Source organism: Sceloporus undulatus, chromosome 11 (assembly GCF_019175285.1).
Source record: "Sceloporus undulatus isolate JIND9_A2432 ecotype Alabama chromosome 11, SceUnd_v1.1, whole genome shotgun sequence".
Classification (NCBI taxonomy): domain Eukaryota; kingdom Metazoa; phylum Chordata; class Lepidosauria; order Squamata; family Phrynosomatidae; genus Sceloporus; species Sceloporus undulatus.
Window position 1 is genome coordinate 7,676,983 of NC_056532.1, and position 22,697 is coordinate 7,699,679.

Genomic DNA, 22,697 nt, shown 5'->3' on the forward strand with positions numbered 1-22,697 from the left:
GCTCAAACCACTACACCTCGCTGGCTCTCTTTGTCCCCAAAACACTGAGACACATTCAGCGATGCAACTTGAACGGCTGGCGATTAAAACCGAGACAAACCAACCAAGACCTACCTGAAGCATCTGTGCCACAGACATCAAGGGCATAACCCAGCTTGAATTGTGCAATTCCAGGAGTAAAAGCAAACAAAATAACCCCCCACACAGCTGGCTCAGCCTGGACAGAAGGCCCGGGCGGCCGTGACAAATAGCTAACTGATACAAAGAACCTGAGACGGTGACAGGCTGAAGAACAGGTCAATATCAAGCTGTCACAAAGCCCCTCGAGAAGCATAATTAACCGCTTACTAACCTGGCATCATCATTCATGGCGCAGTGGTCAATGGGAGCCATGAAGCTCACTAGCTTGCTGTGGACGTGATACCTGGGAAAGACAGAAGATAGGCAGACAGTCAGTTGCAGGGAAGGATGAATTAAGCGACGGTTCAGAAAGAAAAGAGCAAACACTGCTGCCACAATGTTATGTCAGCAGTAAGGAACCCGAGGCACATCTCCTTCCCATGCGCCATCATTTGACGGTTTTCTAGATCTGCATAGTTCTCTCCCATAGGTCTCTCCCAACCCCTAACAGGTCAATATGCCATAAGAACTATCTGCTAAAATAAGCTGGCATTTTGAACTCATGTTTATACTCTGGTTTTGTCTCATTCGTGGTCCTTCTATGTATTTATTTATATTACTGTTATCCCACCTTTCTCCCATGTTGGGACCCAAAGCGGCTACCCACTTCTACCCACTTTTACTTCCATCACAACCTTGCGAAGCAGACTCTAGTCCCTTGCACCATTGGGACATGTCCCCTTCCCCGAAGTAGGTACTACAAGATCTCTCCAAGTTGGGAAGAGTTACTTTCTCCTTCAGAGATCTGCAAAGTTGAGTCGCCGGGATCCAAAAGCGCCTCGCTTACACAAGTCACTGCTCTTATTCCTTTATAAATGGCACTCGAGACCTATATGGTCTCGCATTACATAGTTGTGGATGGAGTTCCTACTCCAGAGTTTGTCAACCCTTCCAGGCAGACAGATGATCTTCCTATATCCTTTGCTCAGGGAAATAAAGGTGGTGGGGCAGGAGGAAAGGGGGAAACCAGATCCACCCAAAGGTTTATGAGCTCAGCTCAGGGTGGTAAGGGGGCTTGACAGCAGGCTCCGGCTGAGTCATGAATACATCCGCGATTGTGTGCGACGCTGACAGGGAGGAATATTGATAGTCAATAATTACAGGCTTTTAGGGCCCAACAAAGCAGCTCTTCCCTCTTTTCATAAATTATCCGATGACATCTATCTTAAAAATTGCTATGCCAGGCCTGACCCAGCCCCGACTCCCCTGACTTTCCATCAAGTGCCATCTCAAGCTCGAGATTTATCATTGCGCTCACCAAAAAAATAAAAAGCAAATTGAGGAAGAAGGATGGTTCTATGATTCCGTGGTTAACATTGCGCATCTCTTCCTTCAACCATGCACCCCTCCGCACATGACGGCTTCTCAGCAACAGGAAGAAAATACACTTCTCCCTCCATATTCACTAGGGCTAGGGGCACAAGTATAAGGAAAAAGTGCAAATCACAAAAACACCATGTTTTTACCTGAGAGGACACCTCTCTAGGAATCTCTAGGTCCTCCAGGAGAACTCTGTGGTCAACGTCCAACAGACACTGACCATAGAACTGCGCTGGAGGAGCTACAAAGGCCTAGTAGAGTACTCTCTCTAGGAATCCCTAGGTCTTTCAGTGCAACTTTTAGTTAAAGTTGGCCATAGAGTTGCACTGGAGGAGCTACAAAGGCCTAATAGAGTACTCTCTCTAGGAATCCCTAGGTCTTTCAGTGCAACTTTTAGTTAAAGTTGACCATAGTGTTGCACTGGAGGACCTAGATATTCCTAGAGAGAACATATTAATCAAAGCCGCGAATATGGAGGGTTGAGTGTACCTACATCTGGCTCAAAAATATCAAGACACATAATGTGCAGAGAAGACAAAAAGGTTAAAGCCACCTGGACCGTCCTGCTTCCAGAAACGCTAGCCTGGCACCAGCTAACTATGTTATTTTCCAGCTTAAGAGAAAATGGTGGTAATGTTAATGTAGCCTTTGATGTAGGACTGCACAACCTACAAACCCAGGGACCTTATGAAGCCTTTTGTCACTTCTTGTGTGTTTCCTGAAGCTGGCGATGCCTTATCCACTTTTCTTTTTAGCTCCGTGGGTCAACTGGGCTACAGGAGAAGAAAACCTATCATTCGCCTCCGTCTTTTAATACTTACCTTTCTCACCATTAATAGGAGAAACCTTAGAAGGAGGATCATTGGGAAACAGAAGATACTTCCTCCCATAAAACTTGCCCCATTTCAAATACAACAGAATCGTGTCAAACAGCACATGGAGGGAACGTTTGTACAATCCCACCGATATATACATACAAAACCGACTAAACCTGTGAAGGAGGGATCCTCTAAAAGCAGCAGCAATAGATTCAGGGTATTAATAAATAATAACACAGCAAACTGTGGCACGAGTTAAACCGAAACGCCATAGGTATCCAAAGGGAAAGGAAGACAACAACAGGGCAGCTCTGGAAAACAAAGGTGACTGTTACACTCACCGGATTTTCCTGCCTTTGCTGGCTTTTGTATCCACCTTCTTCCGGATTTTGCTCCGCAACTTCTGGATTGCCAACCACTGCCTGGAAAGGAGGGAGAAGCAAGATTCAGCTGGAATTCAAACATGTATTCTTGAAGTAATTATTTATAAAGAGGGTGTTATGTTGCCTCCAGGTTCAGAGGGGGCACGCTTCTCAATTTCAATTGGTGGCGCACACATGTGAGAGGATGGCATTGCTCTCACGATGGGCTTCGTTTACTAGGACACTGTGGTGGCCCACTAGAAGACCCACACAACGGACTGCGTAGATCTGCTCTCACATGACCCTTTTTCTAATACAGCTTAGGTCCAGACTACTTAAAAGATGCTATCTCCCTACACAAACCTGCCACAGTCCTAAGCTCCGCAGGGGAAGGCCTTCTCTCAATCCCACCAACATCAGAGGTTCATTTGGTGCGGACACAAGAGAGAGAGCCTTCTTGGTAGTTGCTCCCACCTTGTGACATTCCCTTCCACAGAAAGCTAAGCTGGCTCCCTTTTTGCACTCCTTTTACTAGCAGGTTAAAAACCTTCCTGTTTAAGCTATGTTCAGAGGAAGGTAAAGGGAACCCCCCTCTGAATATAATTTGCCAAGAAACCCCCATGATATGTTTGTCTTAAGTCAGAAATGACTTGAAGGGACACAACCATATACACAACCTTGGAGTCCTCTGCAAGCAAACCATGGGCTCTAATACTGTGAAGTCGAAAGCGTTCGTGGCCGGCATCCATAGTTCTCTGTGGGTTTTTTGGGCTCTGTGGCCATGTTCTAGATGTTTATGGTTGGCATCTCAAGAATAAACTCTTCTAGAACATGGCCACATAGCCTGAAAAACCGACACAAATCTAGGCTCTGTTTATCTGCTTTTGCGACCCACGGAGGGCAACCACGAGGGTTCCCTGTGGCTTGGCAAAGAGCTGGGCAAGAGCTCAAGATTCAGCTCTTCAGTTTCAGCATGGCCCAAGACTCTTCATATCAGTTGTCACCATTATATAGGACACCAAGTCCACCTAGTCTGAATATGTCCTAGTATGGAGAGATGTCCTCTTGACAGAGTAGAGCTAACCCAGGGAAGGAAAAAGGGTCAAGGAAGGAGCTTGGTGTCTCTCACATCAGCTGCGCAAGGGTTCCTGGCCTTTCATTCTGAGAAATGTAGAGCTTGAGGATGAAAGGAGAGAGCGAAAGCAGGGCCCCTGTTGTCGAGAAGCCACTTCCATCAGGGTTTTCCTCTTCACCGAGATGGAGAACCTCAAAAAAATCCAGACCTTGTTGTTGCATTTTCTCCTTTTCCTTTTCTCTCCCTATCCCCCTTTCCTTTTGTGCTGCGCCCATTTTAAATTGCAAGCTCGAAGCCAGGGGTTGGCTTTTTATTCCTATGTAGAGCCGTACAAAGGTATACGGCAGATTTAAATGCTCCGTAAATAAATAATAATAAAAATTGGCTCATTTTAAAGCTCATTTCCAAGCTCATTCCCAACCTGCCTGGAGTAGGATGTAATGCTGTGTGTGTGTGTGTTTCCCCTCTAGTTCTATGCTTAGGAAAAAATATTAAACACACATACACACACACATACCACATTTCTAAATCCTATTTAATGAACATTTAAGAACAGCCGCCGGCTATAATTTGGAAGCACATTTTAGGAAAACAACAAGATCGTCGAGGGAGGGAGGAAATAAGAAACAAGCACACAGCCTCAAATGAAGAAGGGGAAAAAAGGAAGCTCAAAGTGCTAAAAGAACAGAATTTGCCGCCGAAAAGCCCATTTGCCGCGTTACGAAAAGCGCGGGCGTGTTGGCAGAACCGTTAAAACATCGCATGGGTTTTTGTTAGAGCGCTCTGTGCCAAGTTTATTCGGTGGCATGTCTGGAATATTACGGAAGCGGCGCTCCGCTATAATGCAGAATGCAGCCCCTCCAAAACACACACACACACCAAAACCCTGCACTTAAGCAGTGATTACATTGCACATTTATCTGACTTTACAATAAAATAGATTACGGTAATTAAGATTATATTAAGATTGTGGTAATTGGATTTTGAGATCTCCCCCCCCCCGCCCCGGCGACGTTGGGCTCTCCGACGAGTAAATCAGGTAAAGGCGACGCCGGTTCCTCCTGGCATTAAAAATAAAAATGTTTGTAACTAGCAGCGGGGTTTATCTCCTCTCCCTGCCTCCTCCGGTTCTCCGCAGAGCGTCTCTGGCAAGACGCGACGCAATAAGAACCGCAGTCCTAAGTCATTTTCTCCCATTCCTCCAACCCGGCTGGTAGAAATTGTCTCCCGGAGGGAAGGGAGAAAAAGATATCCACCCGACGTGGCTATAAACTCAAAAAGTGTGCCTACTGATATCGCTGTCCTTATCAAGACAGTGGTTGCTCAAAAGCGGAGGATGAGTTTACAGCATGATGGAGGTTGTAATTAACTCCAGTGTACCAAGTGGTATATATGGTCTATAGGGATACTTGCTGATGGGTGTCCATCGGATGCGCACCATTGGATCTTGCCCAAGACAACTACACAGAAATCCCGTTAGTCATAAAGCAGGGTCCCCCTCTCAAACCCCTCCAAAAGCTATATGGTGAAAGCCCATTAGGATAAGACATCCATCATGCGCCATACGAAAAGCAGAGCCCAAGTGTAGAAAAGATCCCATGTGCCACTGCTGGTCGCCTAATCCTTGGAGGTGGAAGGCCTGGTGGAAGGGGCTTCTTCTGACCAATATCAAATTGAACGTAAGGAAACGATGCTAAACGCAGTCTGCTTACCTGCCCATCGCCACTTGGTCATTTGGGTCCAAGGAGCTGGTTTTGCGTTCAATAAGTTCCCGCAGCAGCTATAAGAAAAACCCAAAGATATGGTTGAAAGTCATGATTGGGAATGGAGGAAAGAAATGCAACGCAAGGTTAAAAGATTCTGAACTTGGAGGCTGGTTCAAATGATTTCTTGCTTAGCTTGTAACTATCGTTTGTGAAGCTGGGAGCAAAAACCAGGAATGAGGACATCCGCCTCCTCTCCCAGTCCTTAGTTTCTACCCATGTTCTCCATTATGTCCCAGCCAACAGAATCCTGGTTTAAGGTCACTTAACAAATCAGTGTAAAGGAATTGGAGAGAGATGACAAACCATGATTTATGAAAATGCAAAGACGGAGTAGCTATCCTTTTAACACCACCCTAATTCAGAACGCCTCACACATTACCTTTTTAAAACGATGATAAATGTTTTGCAGATACAACAAATCGCTTAGGCAAAGAACAAGAGGATACACAGACTGGACAGGGATCCTGTCCCAAACCTTTTCTCCACATAAGCCAATGGATTCAAATGACAAGATAAGAGGTTCCTCCAAAATGTTCAGAAGACCTTTATCACAGTAAGAGCTGTTTGAGAGCTTCACTGGAGAAATGGCCCGAAGACACACAACAACGCTTTAGGTATCAATGTCGCCTTGCTAGCCACCACCTTTGGAAAGGCCTGAAAGGACAGATTTCAATGGCTTCTGGTTCAGGGATGCTGGGGAGCAAGGGTTGTCTTTAAAAAGAAGAAACCAGAACCCGCTTGGAAGCACAATGCGGAGCATCATTAGGAAGACTTATTGGACTACCGCTAATTTCAGGCAAATCAATGAGCTTTGCAACGTTCCCTTCATCATTTTATGATTGGTTTAACGCACCCCATTTACATCAGCTGTGGATCCTTCAAAAGGCCGAGCAGGAGAAAGGTGGGTACAACATCTGTCTTCACGCTGGTTGTGGCCAATGTGGGAACGATCTCAAACCCTGACATTTGGTTTCAGGGGTGTTGGATAATGGCCAATGCTCATCCTTTCTTACTAGGCGTTGCAAGGGGTGTCCAAAAGAAGGCTCCTAGAGAGCCCTTGAAAGCTTCTTCCAAAATGCCCCTAGGGAAACCGTTTCTCTCCCCAATCTCCACTCTCACGGTTTTCATTTCGTGGCCTTTTTAAACATGCTGGGAGTAGCAGGTGAGGCAGAATCACAGAGCTGGGATTTATATATTAATATATAAGGTCTGTATATTAATGCAAAGTGGACATATCACAAAAGGAATCTTCTCAGAGAGTGTCATGAACCCTGGGAAACTGACTTTCGGTAAGCAGATTTATTGTTTTCACACCTCAACGCTAGCTGTGACCACCGCAACGATCTGAAAGAGCTGGATCACATTACAAAGCCCTTTGAAAATTTAAAGCATGGTTTGCATCTTTCTGGATCATATCACATTCAACTGTGTCAACATGCTTTACACCTGAGCATTTATGGTCATTCGGTACTGCATCCAAAGAAGAGGGTTCACATCCACAACGGCTCACATGAAAATAAAAACCGGTATCTAGTAGGGTTTGGTTCCAGGAGCCCACATGGAAACCAAAATCCATGGCTGATCAGGTGCCATGGCATAGCAAATAAACTGGCCAAATCAAGGTGTGTGTGTGTGTATATATATATATATTCAAGTTGTGGATGGTTCAATCCGCGGATGCAGAATCCATGGATATGTAGGGCAGATTGTATAACAGAGAGTCCTCTCTGACAAATGTATTAGAGCGTGAGCATCTACCGGATGAAATAGGCTGTACATCTATAATCCACGAATGCTTGTGCTGTAATAAACTAGACTTTAGGGGTGTTTTTGTCCCTGTTGCTGAAACGCAAGAGCATGGCCGCCCCTTCGGAAACAGCTTTATCAAACAAATATGAAGTTACTCCCCCAAAACAAAACCCCGACACCTTCTTTCCTCGACAACTTTTGAAAAATTAAACCCAGCGCTTTAAAAAGCAAAGAGAAGGCCCTTAATCCTCTCCCCTGGTGTTCCCCCCCCCCCTTCCCTTGTTTGCTTATCCCCACCATCCCTTGAAGTAAGTTATTATTACTACGGCAATTACATTCGGATGCGTTCAGGGGCCAGAAAGACCGCTGCTTTGTTCTCGCAGGGGAGTAAAGCAAGGGAGAGCAAGGAGGAGACGAAACCCCAGCAAGCCTTTTCTCTCCTCTCCCTCTGCCCTGTTTTATCTGATTGATTCCCCAACATCTCCCTGGCACACAATCTATCAGTTTATCTCTCCCACTTCATCACAGTCACTCCTGGCAGCTAAATACAAGATCCAAAGCCGGCCCGACGCAGACGGGAGACATTAAACCTGTGTAACGGCGGCGACGTCGCTCTGTAAACAATTTGCCCTCCGAGGGCTGGACTGAAAACGGGGATGCTCAGCTCCCAGCCAATATTATCACCTGCATTGAGAGAAGCATTGCAAAGAGGCGGCTGCCTTCTGGACACTTCTTCCTGCTCTCTACAGCATCATTTGGCATCAATGGTTTCTTCTTCTCCTTCTCCTTCTGTTTCTTCAATTGAAATTTTAGAGCAAGCTAAGCTGCAGCCATAGCAAATTATTCCTTCTGGGGAAGTAAGCTTGTTGTAGCTGCCTTTCCGACAGAGCTATGGACACAGCATCCTGCAAGGGGTGCAGATTCTAAACAGTCCTGAATATAGGTGCAGTAAGGCGGATCCTACAAGGGGTTGGAAGAACATACTCACATCCCTGCAGGACCTTGGGGGAGGCTGTCCTATGGCTCCCATTCTCAGAAATCGTCATTCACTTCCTTGGTAGAATTCAAAGATGTAGCCATGTTAGTTTGTAGAATAGTATGCAGACAGATCATACAGTTGGAAGAGACCACAAGGGCCATCCAGTCTAACCCTATTCTGCCATGCAGGAAATCCAAATCAAAGCATCCCCGACAGACGGCCATCTAGCCTCTGTTTAAAGACCTCCAAGGAAGGAGACTCCACTACACTCCGAGGAAGGAGTTTGTTCCACTGTCGGACAGCCCTTACTCTCAGGAAGTTCTTCCTAATGTTGAGGTGGAATCTCTTTTCTTGTAGCTTGCATCCATTGTTCCGGGTCCTAGTCTCTGGAGCATCTTGTAGCACCGTTGAGACTCACTAAAGAAAGATGTTGGCAGCATGAGCTTTCCTAGACGTCAGTCTACTCCCGCAGATGCATTTGGAGGAAGCAGAGTTAAGTCTGCAAACGTTCATGCTGCCAACTTCTCTCTTTCAGTTTAGGCGCTACAAGATCTCTCTACAGATGGAATATGTGATTGTGTATTTTTACCTGTCTGTTTTCTCAGCCTCAGTGGTTAAAATAACCTCGATGGATATAAAGCACCTTGATGCGCTTAGTAGGGTACCGCATGCTGCCCTCCATCAGGTAACAAAATGGCTGCAATTCTGGGTCTCTCCTCCTCCCCAGAATAAAGACGTGCTAGAAATCCCACGACCAGCACTGCCCCTAAAAAGAAACTATCATTAAAGACACCGAAACTGAAAAAGCCATTGCTAACTCTGGATAGTTTCTTGGCCCTTTTGCATGTGTGTGCGTTCGTTTTTAAAACCCCGAACCTAGGAAAGTTGTGCCGAAAAGTGGCAGAAGTCACACTTGGCCACCGAAGATAAGTCTGGCCGCCTCTGGTCTTTTAAAGATTTGATTAGTTTTTCTGCTTTCTGGTTCACAGCCTGGCGGCCGCCCCTCCAACTCCACTTTCCAGAGCCAAGCGAAGGCTTCCAATACAGGATGAATGATAAACTAATTTACTCAAGGTAGCAGCAGTCTCTTTTTTTAATTCCGGTGCAGGGGCTTTAAAAAGAGAAGGGAGGAGGAGGAGGAGAAGGGGAGGGAATCCAACGTCCCTGTCCATTCCCGGAGTTGTAATATTTCATTACGCTCCGCTATCCCAACTAGAATTTATTAGCCCAAACAGAGAAAATCTAGTCAGACCCCCACGTATTCCATTAAGAATGACAGATGGTGTCTCCCAGTGTCTAATTATTAAGTAGGAAGCGCAAGTAAATCACACTATCAGCATGAAAGCCCCCGATGTGCGAAGACCGAGACAAGAGTAAAGGGATCGCAGGGAACGGCGGTAATGGAAGAAACCGGAATAGAAAAACAGTAGCGAGAGATTTCCATCCACCCCGCGCCCAGATTGAAACAGCACCGCGTTAACTTTCCCCGAGACAAGTTCCTGATATGGTTTCGTCGGCCTCTGTCTGAAGTGGATCAATTGCACGAGCCATTTATTCAAGGAGCAGATCTAGTGCCTATGTAGAAGCCCTGCCAGGAATGGAGTGATCTGGGAAGGAGGGATGCTCCTGAAAGCACAAAATGAGCTATTGCTGAATTGCCTGGAATGAGGAACTCCGTATTTGGTTTTTATTCCTTCATCCCAACCTGGGTTTATTCCAAAGGATTCCTCGCATATGGAAAGCTAGCTTGGTTACGGAAGACGAAAACCTATTCTGCCTCTGGTTGCCAGAGTCACTGAGAGCAGGGCTTCTCAAACTATCTGAAATTAGGGTTTTTCGGGCTATGTCCTAGAAGAGTTTATTCCTGACGTTTCGCCAGCATCTGTGGCTGGCATCTTGGGAGAACTTCTCTGAAGATGCCAGCCACAGATGCTGGCAAAACGTCAGGAATAAACTCTTCTAGGACACGGCCACATAACCCGAAAAACCCACAAAAACTATGGATGCCGGCCATGAAAGCCTTCGACTTCACATAACCTGGAATTAATCGGAAAAGAATGTTCTTGAATATGGCACCAAATGTGTGCCCAATGGCTAAATAGGTTTGTTTCTTCCCTGTAAACTTGCCAAGGAATGGTACCCAATGGCATTGATCCGGGGAGTCACATTTTTAGTAGCACTTACCTAGGGTTAATCTCTGCCTATAAATCCTAAAATGCCCTGGGAGACCACATGGCAGAGGCTGCTCATGCTGGCAGTTTGTTCTTGGTTGCCCTCTTTTCTATGCCCATTATCCTGAAAGTTGGGGAGGACCATTAGGGCAGAACCAAAGCCGTTGGGAAAAACTAATGACTGCTAGAGGATGGTTATGGAAAGAGATGGATCTGTTTTATACTGAGACAGTCCATCTAACCTAAGGCTGAGCAAAGTGCAGCCCTACAGACATCAGTGGACTGCAGCTCCCAGCATGCCTCACCAATGTTTGTGCTGGGTTGGGCTGATGGGAGTTGCAGGCTAACATCACCTACAGAGCCACATTTTGCCCATCCCTAACAACCTTCTGGGACTTCAGGTAGGGTTCCTTCGCCCTTTCCAAACCTGTTAAGTTTCCAAAATCAGAGCGAAGACTGAGCATTCAGTTCAAAGACAGTATGAATTTGGAATACCAGTTCCTGGGCTGTAATGGTGTATAGGGACTTCTGCCTTTAGGTCCAATTAAATTTATATCAACCCTTTCCACCAATTCCTCTCCTTCTCTTCACATTATGCTCACAACGGCCCTGCAAGGCAGGTCATAGCTGTGAGAGACTGACTGGCCCAATGGCTCTTAATGAGTTTTTATACAGTGAAGATGGCGATGCTGACCACCGATGGGTTGCCCGTGCTTCTAGTCCCAGAACCACGCGCACTAAGCTGCTCCCACAGATCAGCCTCGAACCCTCTCATTAACGGCGGACAATCAAACGGCACAAAAGGTGCCATTTTCCTCGTAACCCATTAAGGAAAAGCCCCACCAAGCCGAGAGCTTTACAATGTGCTATTAACCATCTACTCAGCCGTCCCAAAGACACATGCCTACGATAAGATTATTGTATTGCCATTAACCTATAGGATGGCTGGAGGCATCTCCTGAGTTGCGCCAAAATATATATATATTCCTCAACGCATCTAATGAGAGTCACAAGATCAACTGTCCATAGTAATTGCTCACCGGTTTAATTAAGGTAAGCCCAGCTTGTCAGAAAGAAAGAGCAGTGTGGGATGGGAGAAAAGGAGGGGCGGGAGAGCAAGAGAGCGGACATTATTGACTTGTAATACTTTGCCGGACTTTGTAATTACTCCTCTGCAAAGCATTATCAAGAAATCTCACACGTGCGCATGGATGCTCGCACACGTACGCACATTCTGCCTGCTATACTGAAAAATATGCTCTCCACATGGGAAGATAAGGATGCAAAAACTGCCTTGGTATGTCAGACGCAGGCGCATGGTCTCCAGCACCCTGTTTGCGCATGGATACCGTTAAGACAAGGCTGGACAGAAAGATCTCCAGCAGATGATGCAGCAGGGCTGCGACGGTTTAACTCCCATCTTCAGATTTTAAACCTCAGAATCAGAGGAGATTTTTGAGTCCCCATATATACAGGCATAAGTAAGGTGCTTCACTTTACGGCGCTTTGCTAACGCGGTGCTTTTCATTTATAGCCGCGTTTATTACTTTCCGTACTTGCCTCGCTCTTAAGGGGGAACCTGAGCTGAATCCAGCAAGTCAACCGGTGCCATTTTGTTGCCTGTGCTCAGCCTGTAATGTTCGTTTTACAGCAGTGGTTTGGAACCGAACCCGCCGTAGTAGCAAGGCATGTCTGTATAGGCCAGTGATGGTGAACCTTTTCAAGGCTGAGTGCCCAAACTGCAACCCAAAACCCACTTATTTATTGCAAAGTGCCATGCCCCTCTGGCTTTCTAGTAACAAACTCTGGCACACTCTGTGCTGGGATGATGGCACATGTGCCCACGGAGAGGGCTCTGAGTGCCACCTCTGGCACACGTGCCATTGGTTCGCCATCACTGGTATAGGCTATCCCTGAGCAATGGGGTAGCAGAATGAAGAACAAGCTGGGATCCTGTCTGACCAAATGAAACCTATGGGCCTGGGGTTCTTCTGCGCTGGCGTAACATTACGTACCACCTCTCCCAGTCTCTTTCCTGCTATTCCCATTTGCATCTTTGCTTTCATTCAGCGACATTTCCCCCTTCTGATCCTGACATATTATAATTCTATGGGTCAGTCTTCTGAAAAGTGTGCCAAGGTGCTTTCGCTGGGCAGCAAATTACAGCTGGGAGTTTACTTGTTCTGTCTGAAAGCATGCCCAGCTAGACTCTGAAGGTGCTTCCACATACCCTTTGGCTGCTGACACACTGCAGAATCAATGCAGTTGGACACTGCTTTAACTGTCATGGCTCCCTCCCATGGGTTCCTGGGATTTGTAGAGCTCTCTGAAAGAGGCGGCTGAACATCTCACAAAACGACAAACCCCAAAATTCCACAGCATTGAGCCATGGCACTTTATGAAGTGCCAAATTGCATCAATTCTGCAGTTTAGACACAACCTACGTTGGCGCAACACAAAGGCGTAAGTCTTGCTCCGGCGCAAGACGGCCAAAAGAGAGAAGGGAGCAAAAGCAACCTAGTCAGAGTATGCGCCGGGGTCAAATCCAGCCTACTTGTATTTTTATTCCTGTTGTAATCCCATCTCGATCTGCAGGGAGAGGCAGGAAATATCAATAATTCATATTATCATTATTATCATCATCATTATTATTATTACTGAGTCCCCTCATGCTCTTGGGAAGCAGCTTCTCTGATCCAGCTTACCACTCTGACAAAGGATAGGAAAGAGAAAAGAGAAGGGTGCCCTTTATGAAGCCAATTTAATTGGGAGGTGACAGAAAACATACAGCAGCATTTCCCTCCTCCAAGCCTTATCACTGAGTAAGACTTCAGTTCCAATCTCTCTGCCAAATCCTGCTCAACGGAAGAAAATTAACCAGGTCAGCGGAACAGGTACTCCGCCGCGTCTGTCAAGAGGGCTCGGCATCTTCTCAATTACTTGGACACAATGAAGTGGTAATCTTTACAGATCATCTCTCCCAAGAAGCATATTGTGGAAGGGGTTTGTGGAAGGGGGAAGAGGAGGAGAAGGCCGGGAGGAGGGCAGGGAAGGTGGCAGAGGAGAAGAAGAGGAGGAGGGAGAAACCCAGGAGAGAACGGCCCCAGTACATCTGAGCAGATGTCACGGACATCATGATGTACGAGACGCACACGCAGACTGTCACAGCCCTGTTGCCAAATCTAGGTAAGTGACTGAAGCCGCCACACTCCCGAAGGACCAGGTTTAGAGAGAGGACGCTACCTAGGAGCCAAGCCTCACACCTTGCGAAGCTGCCAGATGTTGGCATCTGGAACCATCTCCCTTTTTACTCCGATTAGCAGGTGCAGGCAAACGTCAACTAAGTGAGTAAGACGGAGGTGGTGCCGACGGTTGGTTTTAAAAAGAGACATCACCGTTTGCATGTTCGCTGGTTGTTGCAGCAAGTGCACGCCGCACACAGATGAAATAACAAAGCATGTAACGACCATGGCGGCCCCATTTGTTTAAACTCAGGTGGTTCCTCTTCCTTCCAAGACCTCTGTTAGTTTAAGTTTTAATTTAGATTCACCCTGGCGCCCCAATAAAATGTGGAAGGGATGACTGGGATGAGGCATCTCGACCCTAAAGCCAAGAAGCACCAAACTGAAAGAGGGTCGGACGTGGAAACAAACTCACTACTGATTTCTGGAATAGCAAATCTCACCCGGTCAATTGCTTCCCTCTTTGTTTCAGACTTTTATTAACACATGTTCCTATGCAAGGTGTCAAAAGGACATTTCTATCCAACTCTACTCTGAGCTCAGATAGATTCTATGATGGCTGTACTCTTAGTTAGCAAAGCCTCTGACAAAGACCAGGCCTTAGTTCGTACTTGGATGGGGGGCTACCAAGAAATGCCAGGCGTATAGGCTATATTTAAGGGGAAGGCAATGGCAAACCACCTCTGAATATACCTTGGAAATTCCTGGTTGTCATAAGAGACTTGAAGGCACATGCATGCTGTGATGTTCAAACCAACTGTGGCTTGTGCCTTCCCACAAAAAGAGCTGAGAAAAGGAGTGGAGAGAAAAACAAATGGGAAACGGATGAGGACAAACCACAGGTTGTTCACTCGCGAGGCAATTCTTGACTTGAGCAGCAAATCATGGCTATGACAAACCACGGCTTATTGAGATGAACAGATGTGCCGCCAGACTTGGAAATAAGCACAGCCGTGGGATTTCCATTACACTTATGTCAAATCATATTTCTCCTGCTTGTGCGTCGGCAAAGGGAAAGCAAGGAGGACTTCCTGCAGGGCTGCCGATTGGGGAATTCAGAACCAGGGACTGAAAGCGAGGGGTGAGGAGGAGGAGGAGGAGGAAAACAGGCATGATCAAGCACATAGCTGAGAAGCGTCAGGGCCCAAATTAAATCAATATGGCTTAAGCACACTGAGTTACGTGCCGCACTGTGTCTGGTACTTTGCACACTAAAGAGGTGGCGATAATGAGGAATAATGCTGTCGCCCCAATCCATCCAGAGACAATACGTGAGTCCAAGCAGGCTGCCGTGTTTATATCCCAAATAAGATGAGGATCCACATGCAAAAACGAGACCCGCCGCCTGCGCTTCCTCACCGTGAGATGTACGCAACCAACCTTTTAAAGCTGAAACATCATCCAGCAGACGTTTGGAAACAGAAGTGGCTATGGAATTGTTTTCTTTAAAGAGCAAATATTGCAATCCAAAGATTTTCTCTAACATGTTTAAAAGGGCTTGGAGACAACTGCTATGATAGAATCTACTATCTGCTCTTATTTTGACTCCAAAACATAATGGGAATCAGAGGTCTGTTACAGACTGCCAAAATAAAGCTGCTTCGGGTCTCTTTGGAGGTTTGCTGTTTAAATGATGCATGCATCCTAAGAATCCGGAAGCTGCACCAAAGCTGCACTCCGGTGCTTAGGAATGGAGTGTGGCTTTGGTGCAACCTCCGGACTTGTAGGACCCATGCGTCCTTTAAATAGCATACCTCCAAAGAGACCCGAAGCAGCTTTATTTTGGCAGTATGTAACAGGCCAGAGTTACAAATTACAACTTGCAGAAGTTATCTCACGGAACATCCCTTCCTACTCCAACCTCAAAAGGTGACTCTTCCCTAGAAGCCTTGTTGTTATGTGTTGCAGCCTATGAATTTTATTCGATGTGGAACAGCTTCAACCCTGGCATGTTCTAGATACATCCAAAAAAGTTAGCCTTTCCCCCTTGGCTTTTTCTCCAGCCGTAAGCTGCTCAGAATACTCTCTCCTGTTGCATTAATGTGTTTTCGCCTGACTGTTTTTGTGCTTTGGAAACCACTTGGGGGTTTGTGGAAATGAGAAACAACGCAGTAAATTAAGGTACTACACTGAGACTAGAGAAAGGATACAAACAATCCCCTATTTGCACTCTGCCAGGGACTCTTGGATAGCCATATATTTTGAAGGCTACTGTTTCTGTAGGATTGCTTCAAGATTTAACCGGGATGCAAAGGCCCGTTCAATCTGAGTCAGCCAATGGTGAAAGATAATGGACGCTGCAGTTCAAAAACATTGGGAAGGCTCCAATGTTTTTTAATTTAATTTAAATTAAATCCCCTCTTATATGCACCAGTGGCATATAAGAGGCGTCCCACAAAATATTAGTGTTCTCTGAGACGGAAAAATCTCAGCATAATGCTGAGCTGACTGGGTAAAGCAGCACAGGTAAGTTCTTACCATGTTCAGGTGTCTTAAAAATCAGCACATCAGACATGTAACATGGCCCTACCTGGTGGTAAAAGTCATCATCGTCAAAGATCTCTTCATCCAGGTCTTTGAGATGTGCATTTGACATAGTTGGTGGAAGGACCTCCTGAATGTCAAGGGGAGAAAGAAAGAAAGCATGCTTGTGAGGATTTGCTGGGCTGGAATGTTTAGTTCAAAGGTGCTCTCAGTGCCTTCCAGGAGCACACTGCCTTTATGACAATATACATGAAGTGTTTCGTTTATTCATTATTATACAATTCACACCCTGTTTTCTCCCCTGCCATAAATTCAGAGCAACTTAATGAAGTAGCTGAAAGACTGGCAGCTGACGGCCCCTGAGCCATTCCTGTCTCCCTGTGTTTCTGGAACAAGCCCCGAGATCTTTGGATACACAGAGGGATATAAATATTTTAATAAATCAATCCAATTGACCCAATTTTGGACTTCAACTTCCAGGAGGCCCAAGGATTCTGCAAGTTCAAGTCCAAAAATATCTGTCAGGCGAAAGGTTGAGAACTACAGTGGGCCCTCGGTATCTGCTGGGGTTTGCTTCCAAGACCTCCAGCGGATACCAAAATCTGTGGATGCTCAAGTCCCATTATATACAATGGCAGAGTAAAAATGGTGTCCCTTTTATAAAAATGGCAAAATCAAGGTTTGCTCGTCGGGTTTTGTGCGTGAATATTTTCAAACTGTGGTTGGCGGAATCTGTGGATGCAGAAGGCCAACTAGACAGCTTTAAGCAACTGGTGGTAAAAGCCATCCATGTACACACACACATCCTCAAGTCCACAGTCCCAAAAGTGTTACCTTGATACAACACAAAAGAGATCCCCGGCAACAACCTTTTAAAGGCGTAGGAACAAGCTCCAAACGGGTCATCGTTTCGAAACTTAAAACCATCCCGTTGCAACGCCTCTCGCCCACTCAAAGCTCTTTTAATCCTTTAAATCAAGATTTCACCCTGATCTCCCTCTTCCGGCAAACTTCTTCAAGCACTGAAAATGCCAGGCCCGATTTTGTTTCCCACACACACACACACCTCCGTTTGGCGAAATCCCTTACCGTCTGTCCTGGCAAAGCTTCCGGCAACCGCTCGGGCGCTTGGCGCGGCTTCCCCAATACCCTGTACGCCGACCGCTTGGTATGTGTCCGCCGGAGTAATCTCTCTTTGTCCATCAGAATATGATCAATCTGAGTCAAGATTGAACGCTCAAAGGCACTGAAACCCTGCAAGAACATTAAGTAGTGTCAGATAACGCGGGAAAAGCTGCTGCTCAAGGCACCGACGTCCCCCCCGCCCTCTATCTTTCTGTGTCACTGGATAAGCAGAAAGCGTTTCCTACAAGAGAGGCTTTAGTTGGGGATTTCGTTCGGATTTCTGCGCAGAGTAGGTTTTATTTATATTACATTATATATAAATACTGTCCCCGAGGCGGGCAGAAAGAAGAAAGGTTCACATAATAGACTTGTTCCACGGCACAGCTGCCAAATGCATACAGAACTATACCTTGTGAACAATTGATATCTAACGCCAAGCCTGCCTTTGCAGCGCTCTGCATGGCGAGAAGAGGGGGAAAGAAACAAAGACTTAAAGGGTTACAGTGGTAGTGGAACCCAACAGGGTAATCTGTTCGGATGATAGCCTGGCGGCGGAGCACATGCCTTGCATGCAGACGGCCTGAGGTTCAATCACCAGCCCCTCCAGTTGAACAAGGATGATAGGAGAGACTGGACAATAGTCGGAACGCACAATGCTGGGCTGGATGGGGAAACAACATGATCTGGTATGAACCAGCTCCCTTTATCCGTGGTCAAAAAGCGGTGTACTTGTGTTAGCAGTGCAACCTTATTGCAGGAAACACTCCATGAGGTTCCCTGGAAAGTGCCATAAGTTTAAGAGCGTACACTGCTCCAGCCGTGTAACCTGTTCACAAACTCACTGCTTGCATGTCAGGCATGGGGAAACTGAGTCTTATTGACCACATGCCACCTCCCAAAATCCACTTTTGCATTCCCAAAGTCTATTCCCATCCAACTGAAGCCCCCAGACTACTGTCTGCAATGCATCTACACTGCAGTTTGACACCACTTTAAGTGTTATAGCTCCATCCTATGGAATCTCAGGATTTGTAGATTTACAAGGGCCTGTTACAGACAGCCAAAATAAAGCTGCTTCGAGTCACTTTGGAGGTATGATATTTCAATGATACATGTGTCCTAAGAGTCCAAAGGCTGCGCCAAAGCCACACTCCAGTCCTAAGTCTTCCCTGCCAGAGTGCTCACGCCTTGCCAAACTACAAATCTCAGGATTCTGCAGGATGGAGCCATAGCAAGTTAAAGTGGTGTCAAACTGCATAACTTCTACAGTATAGACGCACTCCAAGGGTCTTTGTCCAGGAAGGTTTCTACTTCTGTCCCACACACAATGAAGGACGCACTTTCAATGCACCCTTGTAGTTTTTCACAGCATATAAATGTCTCCCCTTTTATGGGTGTGCACTCTTCACGCATGTGTACACACACGTGGTTCTCTGTTTGCACTGATGCCAAAGGAGAGCAGCTAGCAGCTGTCCCAACAAGTCCACAGCCCAAGGATGTTTCCTAGGCCAAAACACACAGGACCTAAGATTAGCCAGAGCTCCAACGCCCAGAATCCTGCAGCCAGAACAACCACTGGCTATGCAGTCTTAGCAATTCTGGGAACTATGGTCCAGAAAGGCTAACTTCCCCTGTCCTGAGATTGTATCTTTACAACTGTACGTTGTTCGCTCAGTCCAGAGATCGCAAACTTTTACTCTAATATAGTAAATGAACTACTCTCACCTTCCCCAGTTTGCCAGAAGCCAACTTGGTCTTATCGTGCCACTTCTGCAAGGTGTTGTTCCGATAGGCCCGGAAGGCAGCAAACCGCTTGGCTGCAAACTCTGGGTACTCTTCCATTTCAAGCTTTCGCTTGGGTGGCCTTTGCGTCGTCGACCTCTTCTTCAACTCGCTTTCCTCCTTCCCTTCATCTTCTTCATCAGTGCTGCTTGGGATCTCTTCATCACTGAGAGTAAAATGAAAACATAAAACACCTCTCAGCAATGTTCCACGTATCTGTTCTACTACATGAGCTCTTGAACTCATTGCAGCTTTGCATTTACCTCTCCTTTTTCACTGGTTGTCCGTCTACCAGATGTCTTGTCCCGGAGTACTGATGCAACATTTCATCCTGGAGATCCACCAGACTTCTCAACAAAGCCTTCAGGGCTTTGTAATCTGCACAAGGGGGAAAAATTGATGCGATGAACTCTAGGAGCTGACAGCTCTATTATTAAATTGTACCTGGCAGAAAGTACACAATGTTATTTCCAGATGACCATTTATGCCCAGGGGTGCAAACCAGAATGGCAGAGTAGACTCTTCATTGCTTGTCTACCCACCTCTCTACCTCAGCCTTTAGCCTATCATCTCATGTCCATAAGGACAAACTTGTCCATGGTTGCAAATGGGCTCATATAGCTACAAGAGGAGTATAGAAGGAGCAACCCTATTGTGATGCAGAAAGAAACAAAGCAGAGATGAAGTGGGGAAACTGTTTTCTCCATCAAGACCGTTTACACATTTAGTCCTGAATGGTGAAAAGCATTGCAAGGTATAGTTTTTGAGTGGGTTGACCATGTCCTAGAAGAGTTTCTTCCTGACGTTTCGCCTACATCTGTGGCCGCTCTCTTCAGGTGAAACGTCAGGAATAAACTCTTCTAGAACATGGCCACCTATCCCAAAAAACCCACAAAAAACTATGGATGTCGGCCATGAAAGCCTTCGACTTCACACTGCAAAGTATGTTAAGATGGAGAAGTGGGGTGGGTTGTGTCTTGAGTTGGCAACTGATGCCCAACATGGGTGTTTCTATTTAAGCTTGGCCCCAAAAGACCCTCCGCCTGAAAACTATAAAAAGGAGGAAGGGGAGGGAAAAAGAAGAAGAAAGGAACGTGGCAGCACCTTTAAGACTGGCTTTTGTGGACATGAACCCACTTCTCCAGATGCATTACAGTATATTAAAGCTTCACACCCGAGACACCATGCCGGTTGGGAACGTTGTGGAATTGTAGTCCTAGCCCTAAAAAGGGTTGCAGAGAGTCGGACAGAGGCACCTGTGGTTTGGAGGCTGGGCAAGAGCAAGATCCACTATCCCACAAAGAGCCCATTGAAGCATTTGACTGGCCTTACTAATAAGAGGTTTGCCGTTGCAGAGATTTATGTCTTGCTTTTTAAAAAGTTCCAAAGTGGAGCACAACAAAACTCATTAAAAGCCAAACAAATCACATTTAACACACAACAGCAGGCCAACAAAAGAAACGGAACGGCAGCACCGGAATATGAAGGAACCTTCAGGTAGCAATAGTCATAATTAAAAGCAGCAGGTGAAGCATGAAAGGCATCCACAGACAAAGCAGAAAACAAAACCCGAGCCGACGCTGCTTTCCTCTGTCACCGACAACCAAGTCCGTGATGTTTTGCATTCCCAGGTGTTTCGGACTCATCGCACCACTGGCCATGCTGGCTGGGAATGATGGGGAACCGTAACGTAGTCCCAAGTTGGGAAAGAGTGCTGGCGAATGCAGAAAAGCAACCCTTAAACATAGCAATGAAGGCAAGGGAAGGAACTCTCTTGAGATAACATTGTACGAATAGGGTGCCACCACAGAAAAGATCATCCCACAAGTCACTATCCATCACACTTTTTATAGCAGGTGAAACTAAAGCAGGGTTTCTAGTGAAAGAAGTCTTCAATATGAGGTGCGTTACTACCACTAGGAATAGAGGGGACATCCCTTCCTTGTGCAGTAAGTGAAGATGCTTAAATAATGACTGAACAGGGCCAGTGATCCTTGGGGTCCTCAGGCAACAATCTTCTCCGGTTACCTGTTAGCTGATCCATTTAACTCAGGGATGTGTAACTGTTGCCCTCCAGATATTGCTGGACTCTAGTTTCAGTACAAACCCGCATCTGGAGGGTCACAGTTGCCCACACTTGCAGATGATCCTTGAAAGGGATCTTCAGCATGCAAGATGTGCTCCGTCACATCGCTCAGATCCCTCCCTGGAAATGAAGTGAAGCTGTGAGGGAACTATGTAGAGCGGTTCTCAATACTGGACCATGAGAAACCCAATCCACAAATCTGCCCTCTGTAATCCTGGCCAAAGTCACAGCCTTACTTGGTTCTTTGTATTGTTCGTCATAATGTTTAATTTTATGAGCGTCCAAATGCTCGGGAGTGCGCGAAACCGCCATGGGGAGCTGCGGAGATATTCAAACGCTGGCTGGGCAGCGGTTAAGGAATCTCCACCTTCAACCGACAGCCCCATACCCAAATCCTACGACAATGTAAAACCTCCGCAAAGTAAGCCTTAAAACAAATCATGGTGTGTTCTAGGTAAGCCTGGATTATCTTGTATTTTAAGCATATAATCCACGTCGAACACTTTCAAACTTGTTCGCTCCACAACTATAGCTGCCCCGTCTCTGTATAATCGGTGTCAGGCATATGCAAACTCTGGTGAGATTTTACCTCCGCCGGAAAGACTCCCAACTTGAGCTAGGACTAGAAGACGGCGTTTCGGCTGACGCAAGGCTTGCCACCAGCATCGGGAGCCTCACATCTCTCCCCTGGCGACAGGTATTAATAGGAAACATGAAGTGATGCCATGCCTCCGTGAGATGCTCCTTTCTACTTGCAAAACTGGGGGAACATCATCAAATTCAACCTCTTCGTATCTGGCGTTGCTCTGGCTGACCTATCTTATAGGATCGTTGGGGAAGAGAGAGTAAGATTTGCCCAATGTAGGGCAGCTGAAGCCCTTTGGAAGAAGGAGGCATTATATAGACCGCAGAATCAGTGTTCAGATCTGCACACTTCTCGTCCTCGTCTCATTTTTCCTTTCCTGCTAATGTGAGAACCTCTTCAGTTGAGATGTGGAGTGCAAACGCCTCAAATAAATAGAACTTAGGGCAATATCAAACTCTAAGTGTGATGAAGAACCACACAACACAGAACGAAACAGGTGGGAGGACTATGCAGATATAGGGTTCTCAATGTTGGGAATCATCATAGCTTGAGGCCTTGCCCCATAAACGTACCCAAATACATTTCCCAGGAAACCAAAAGGCAGAAAACCGAAGCTCAGAACTTGGACAAATTGGTATGATAGCATTGTGTAACTGTCTGGTGTTATGCCATGCTAGCACTACACACTCTCTACAACAAATGCCAATACAGTGTAACGCATGAGAAGTGGTAAATGTACATAGCTGCCACCTCAATGCACAGAGGTAGGATACAATTCACATTGACTTTTTGATGGGTCTGTGACTGCACAATAAAATATTATTTACACACACTGACACAACACTCTATTGTGCGTTTCCAATGGCTCTACAGGCAGAACTCCATTCCCATCACCATCAAGTAGATAGAGCTGTACCACATGTCCCCAAAAAGTCTCTCTGCTTGTGTAGCACCACTTACACCTGTCAATAG

General features: G+C 46.2%; 2 protein-coding genes across 3 annotated transcripts in view; both read right to left on the reverse strand.

Moving 5' to 3' along the window:
* The window catches only part of SHPK (sedoheptulokinase), a 938,822-nt gene that overhangs the window by 613,441 nt on the left and 302,684 nt on the right, over positions 1–22,697 (reverse strand). The window lies entirely within an intron of this gene.
* AATF (apoptosis antagonizing transcription factor) overlaps positions 1–22,697 on the reverse strand; it is an 80,939-nt gene that overhangs the window by 38,577 nt on the left and 19,665 nt on the right. For both annotated transcript variants that reach the window (XM_042442360.1, XM_042442359.1), the window contains exons 5-11: positions 19,317–19,431; positions 18,997–19,219; positions 17,236–17,400; positions 16,193–16,276; positions 5,468–5,535; positions 2,660–2,740; positions 353–424 (exon numbers count right to left, since the gene is read on the reverse strand). In XM_042442360.1, coding sequence (XP_042298294.1) covers positions 353–424; positions 2,660–2,740; positions 5,468–5,535; positions 16,193–16,276; positions 17,236–17,400; positions 18,997–19,219; positions 19,317–19,431 — 808 coding nt within the window. The remainder of the gene's footprint in view (positions 1–352; positions 425–2,659; positions 2,741–5,467; positions 5,536–16,192; positions 16,277–17,235; positions 17,401–18,996; positions 19,220–19,316; positions 19,432–22,697) is intronic.